Source organism: Physeter macrocephalus, chromosome 16, assembly GCF_002837175.3.
Source record: "Physeter macrocephalus isolate SW-GA chromosome 16, ASM283717v5, whole genome shotgun sequence".
NCBI lineage: Eukaryota > Metazoa > Chordata > Mammalia > Artiodactyla > Physeteridae > Physeter > Physeter macrocephalus.
The window spans coordinates 100,817,778-100,822,474 of record NC_041229.1 but is presented as its reverse complement, the minus strand read 5'-3'; the positions used below and the strand labels follow the sequence as shown (position 1 = coordinate 100,822,474).

Sequence of the window (4,697 nt, the reverse complement as noted above, 5' to 3'; positions counted from 1 at the left end):
AGGATCCCACATGCCGCGGAGCGGCTGGGCCCGTGAGCCACGGCCGCTGAGCCTGCGCGTCCGGAGCCTGTGCTCCGCAACGGGAGAGCCCACAACAGTGAGAGGCCCGCGTACCGCAAAAAAAAAAAAAAGAAAGACGACAAACGCAACAGCATCTAACTCACTGCCTGGCATAGAGTAGTTGCTCAATAGGTGTTTGTTTCCCTCCCAAGGTTATGGGGAAGATTATGAGATAATGCTTGTGAAAGAGGGCTGTAAACGTAAAGTTCTGTACAAATGTTAACTTCCATTGTCAGCCACCCGCCAACGCTTCTAAAATCCAGAACACAACAACTCTAGAGAAGTAAATTGACCTCATTGTTCTCAGAGACACTGGAATTCAATTCAGTAAACATTTATGCCCCCCTAAAAATGATAAAGACAATCGCTGCCATTGATTGAGCCTCCAATTGCCGGCCCCGTGTTTGGCACTGGAAATACAAAGATGAATAGACATCATCCCAGGGCTAGAGGAACGTCAGATGGTGGTCACTAGGAGGTGTGGCAAATAACAAAGAAGTCCATGACACGTGGCAAGAGGTCTGTACATAGGTTGCGGGGCTCCCAGGAGAAAGAGGACAAGTGCCCGAGACAGTTGTTAGTACTTCATCAAGAAGGTGACTTTTGCCCGGGACCGTGTAGTATGAGTACGAGTTCGGCAGGCGGGAAAAACTTTCCAGATAGAGGTAACAGATTGATCACAGGTAACAGAGATAAAAGCTCGAAGGTATTAGAAATGCTCCTCATGCTCCTCATCCTTATAAATCGTTAGATCAGAAGCCCAGTGCCATCAAAACCTCAGCCTAAGGAGTCCATGGCAAGGGGCTTCCCTTCCCCGCCCCTCAGCCCAAGCCGAAGGATCCAGGAGCCTCCAGCCCTCTGGACCTCGGACATCTGAGGCTTCTGCGAGAAAAAACAGGGCGCGGGACGGGCCCCGAGGGGGCCCCAAAGTCCCATCCGGAACACCCCTCAACCCTCTCACCATTTTGCCGGACACAGGGTAATCCGCCGCTCAGCCACAGGAAGAATACGTCGCCAGGAGCAGGCGCGCTGTTCAGCCGGAAGAGGAAGTGCAGCTGCACAGGTGGCATTGTGGGATTTGTAGTCGTTTGGTTTCGGGTGTGGCGGGATCTGGGGCCTGCGGGGCGACCGGGGTGGAGTGGGGGCAAGCGGTAGAGAAGGGTAGGGTCGGCTCGCTGAGCGAGTCCGTTCACCCTGGCGGGACTGTTTGTCGTGAGAGAAGCTGGCCGAGAGGGCCGGGGCCTGTACTACACTTCCCAGGAGGCTGTGCGCCGAGGCAGGTCACGTGACGGGAGCGCGGGCTTTGGAAGGCGGCGGAGCGAGAGTGTATCAGCGGCTGGTGCTGAGGAGGCGGCGGGGCTGAGGAGGGATTTGGGCTGAGATCTGTCCTGGGCCACGCCGGAGCGCCCCAGAGGCCAGGTAAGACCCTCCGGAAGCGTCTCCGAGAGCGGCGGGCCGTTTTGCCCCGGGTGCTGGGGAAGGCCGGCGGCTGCCGCGGGCGGGGCGGAGCGGAGCGAGCGCGGGATTCGCAGTCAGGCGGGCCCGCCACTTTTCCCGCTCTGAGCCCGGGGCCTGTCGCTTAACTTCCGAGCCTCTTTCATCATTTGTAGAAAGAAGATAATTCCCAGCTCATGAGGTCGTTGTGTACTGTGACTAAGCTCCTGGAGGGGAGCCTTTTTTGAGCTGCACTCGTTCACATCCCTTTCCTGCCTGCGTTTGTCAGACGCAGGGGGAGGATGCTCGGCTAACGAGGCATTGTCCCCTCGGTACACGTTCTAGCAAAGCAGGCAGCTTGAGGCACGAACCAAAGGATCGAGTGGGTTCTGCAGGGAGAACGTTTACAGAGCACCTAATCTTTGACGGGGTTTTTGTCTGTTATCTCAGTTAACTCTCAGGAGGCCTTAGTATTAATGGAGAGGACTTCCTCACTAGACTGTACGTTTCTTGACGATGGGAGCCTTGTCTTGTTCTTTTCATCTTCCGAGGTGCTGACTTGGTGTCGTTTTGTTGTGCTAGACATGTTTAGCCGAGGGCGTGAGGTTGGTGAGACAGCACCCCTGGTAACCCTTCCTCCTTTTGCATCCTTTAAGTTCCTCCTTGTCTCACCTGCCTTTCTCTTTTAGCTGTCCCTCTGTATTGCTATGGGAATTCAAGGACTGGCCAAACTGATTGCCGACGTGGCCCCCAGTGCCATCCGGGAGAATGACATCAAGAGCTACTTTGGCCGCAAGGTGGCTATCGATGCCTCCATGAGCATTTATCAGTTCCTAATAGCTGTTCGCCAAGGGGGGGACGTGCTGCAGAATGAGGAGGGTGAGACCACCAGCCACCTGATGGGCATGTTCTATCGCACAATCCGAATGATGGAGAACGGCATCAAGCCCGTGTACATCTTCGACGGCAAGCCGCCACAGCTCAAGTCGGGGGAGCTGGCCAAACGCAGCGAGCGGCGGGCTGAGGCGGAGAAGCAGCTGCAGCAGGCCCAGGCCGCTGGGGCCGAAGGGGAGGTGGAGAAGTTTACGAAGCGGCTGGTGAAGGTCACCAAGCAGCACAACGATGAGTGCAAGCATCTCCTGAGCCTCATGGGCATCCCGTACCTCGATGCGCCCAGCGAGGCCGAGGCCAGCTGTGCCGCCCTGGTGAAGGCCGGCAGAGTCTATGCCGCGGCCACCGAGGACATGGATTGCCTGACCTTTGGCAGCCCCGTGCTCATGCGGCACCTGACTGCTAGCGAGGCCAAGAAGCTGCCCATCCAGGAGTTCCACCTGAGCCGGATTCTGCAGGAGCTGGGCCTGAACCAGGAGCAGTTTGTGGATCTGTGCATCCTGCTGGGCAGTGACTACTGTGAGACCATTCGGGGCATTGGGCCCAAGCGGGCCGTGGACCTCATCCAGAAGCACAAGAGCATCGAGGAGATCGTGCGTCGGCTCGACCCCAACAAATACCCTGTGCCGGAAAATTGGCTCCACAAGGAGGCCCAGCAGCTCTTCCTGGAGCCCGAGGTGCTGGACCCGGAATCTGTGGAGCTGAAGTGGAGCGAGCCAAATGAAGAAGAGCTCGTCAAGTTCATGTGTGGTGAAAAGCAGTTCTCCGAGGAGCGAATCCGCAGCGGGGTCAGGAGGCTGAGCAAGAGCCGCCAGGGCAGCACCCAGGGTCGCCTGGATGATTTCTTCAAGGTGACCGGCTCCCTCTCTTCAGCTAAGCGCAAGGAGCCAGAACCCAAGGGGTCCGCTAAGAAGAAGGCCAAGACTGGGGCAGCAGGGAAGTTCAAAAGGGGGAAATAAACGGGTTTCCCTTCATTATACCTCCTTGACCCCAGAATATCTGCCGTGTTGTACCCGCAAGAGCTGGCGCTGGAGAAACCTCCGTGGGGGTGGGGAGGGGCTTGCATTGCTTCCCTAGCACCACCCTGCTCAGTAGTGCTTTTCCCTTTGTTACTTGATCCCATCGCAGGAAGGCCACAGAGGTTTGTTGTTTTCTTCTTTTTTAGCTCAGGTAAGTAAGTCAGGCTGAAGCCGCCTCTCAGGCAATTTAATGGACACTGAATCCATTGTTACATGAAAGTGATAGCAACAAGTTTCGAAGAAGAAAGAGGGAGATAAATGGTGGAGACAAAAGACTGGAAATGATTTCCCGCCTGGCCAACTGGTGGCTGGTGGGAGGTGACCAGGGGACTAGACTGTGCTTCTCTTTGGCTCAGCCTTGACCCACGCTGAAGGGTAGCCATCAGGAAGATGCAGTCTTAAACAGATGGGAAGAGCTGCCGAGAAATAAGATAGGCAGAGCCTCTGGAGTTGGCAACAGGGTTTGATTACCAGCTGTGTGTCCTGAGGTGGGCAGAAACTTGAACTTGCTATGTACATGACTCTAGTCTTTACAGTGCTTATTCAGAGGCATAAAGTGGTGGTGCTTCACATGGCCTCTCTGAGGCAGTTAATTGAGTTGAAACTTTGGGATAAGATGCTGGGTTTTTTGTTTTGAAAGATATGAGGAGAAAAGAGTCAATAAAATTATAAAAGTAACCAGAATGTCCTGTTCTTTGAGAACATTTGAAGACATCTCAAGTGCCCCAGGTTTCAGGCAGTATAAAATGTTCTTTTCACTCCAAGTTAACATGCTGGAATTGCACTGTAGTAATGGGTGGTTTGAGTGGCCACAAGATGGCACCATGCTCCATAGAATGGCCAAAGCAGCTTTGGCAGTAGTTCAGCCATTTAGAGGATGATGCCTAGTTTATCTTGCTGGGAAAGGAGTTTTAATAAATTGAACGAATTTCTAGTTTTCCACCTACTGTGTGAGATAAAGGAGCTCCTTTGAGAAATCCTCACAATTTAGATCCACTACTTCATAGCATCCAAGCGTTTACCAGTTTGTAAATCTTGAAAGCTGCCATTCAAAAATCACTATCTTGTTCCCTTTGTGACGTCAACTTCAGGTTACTGCTTTTCATAGAGGTGGAATGTTTTTGTACTCTGAAATTTTTATGATCCTAATAAAACTTTTTTTTTTTTTTTTTTTTTTTTTTTTTTTTTTTTTGCGGTACGCGGGCCTCTCAATGTTGTGGCCTCTCCTGTTGCGGAGCACAGGCTCCAGACGCACAGGCTCAGCGGCCATGGCTCATGGGCCCAGCCGCTCCG

The 4,697-nt window shown here is 53.5% G+C and overlaps 2 protein-coding genes across 2 annotated transcripts in view; one reads left to right on the top strand and one right to left on the bottom strand.

Annotated features, from left to right (window-relative positions):
- The window catches only part of TMEM258 (transmembrane protein 258), a 4,107-nt gene extending 3,008 nt beyond the window's left edge, over nucleotides 1-1,099 (bottom strand). The window contains exon 1 of the mRNA XM_007106193.3: nucleotides 1,022-1,099. Coding sequence (XP_007106255.1) covers nucleotides 1,022-1,024 — 3 coding nt within the window. The 5' untranslated portion in view covers nucleotides 1,025-1,099. The remainder of the gene's footprint in view (nucleotides 1-1,021) is intronic.
- A 265-nt stretch (nucleotides 1,100-1,364) lies between these two features.
- Nucleotides 1,365-4,086, top strand: FEN1 (flap structure-specific endonuclease 1). Its single transcript, XM_007106187.2, has 2 exons — nucleotides 1,365-1,479; nucleotides 2,184-4,086. Exon 2 carries the CDS (start codon nucleotides 2,202-2,204, stop codon nucleotides 3,342-3,344), a length of 1,143 nt encoding a protein of 380 aa, XP_007106249.1. The 5' UTR covers nucleotides 1,365-1,479; nucleotides 2,184-2,201; the 3' UTR covers nucleotides 3,345-4,086.
- The last annotated feature ends 611 nt before the right edge of the window (nucleotides 4,087-4,697 follow it).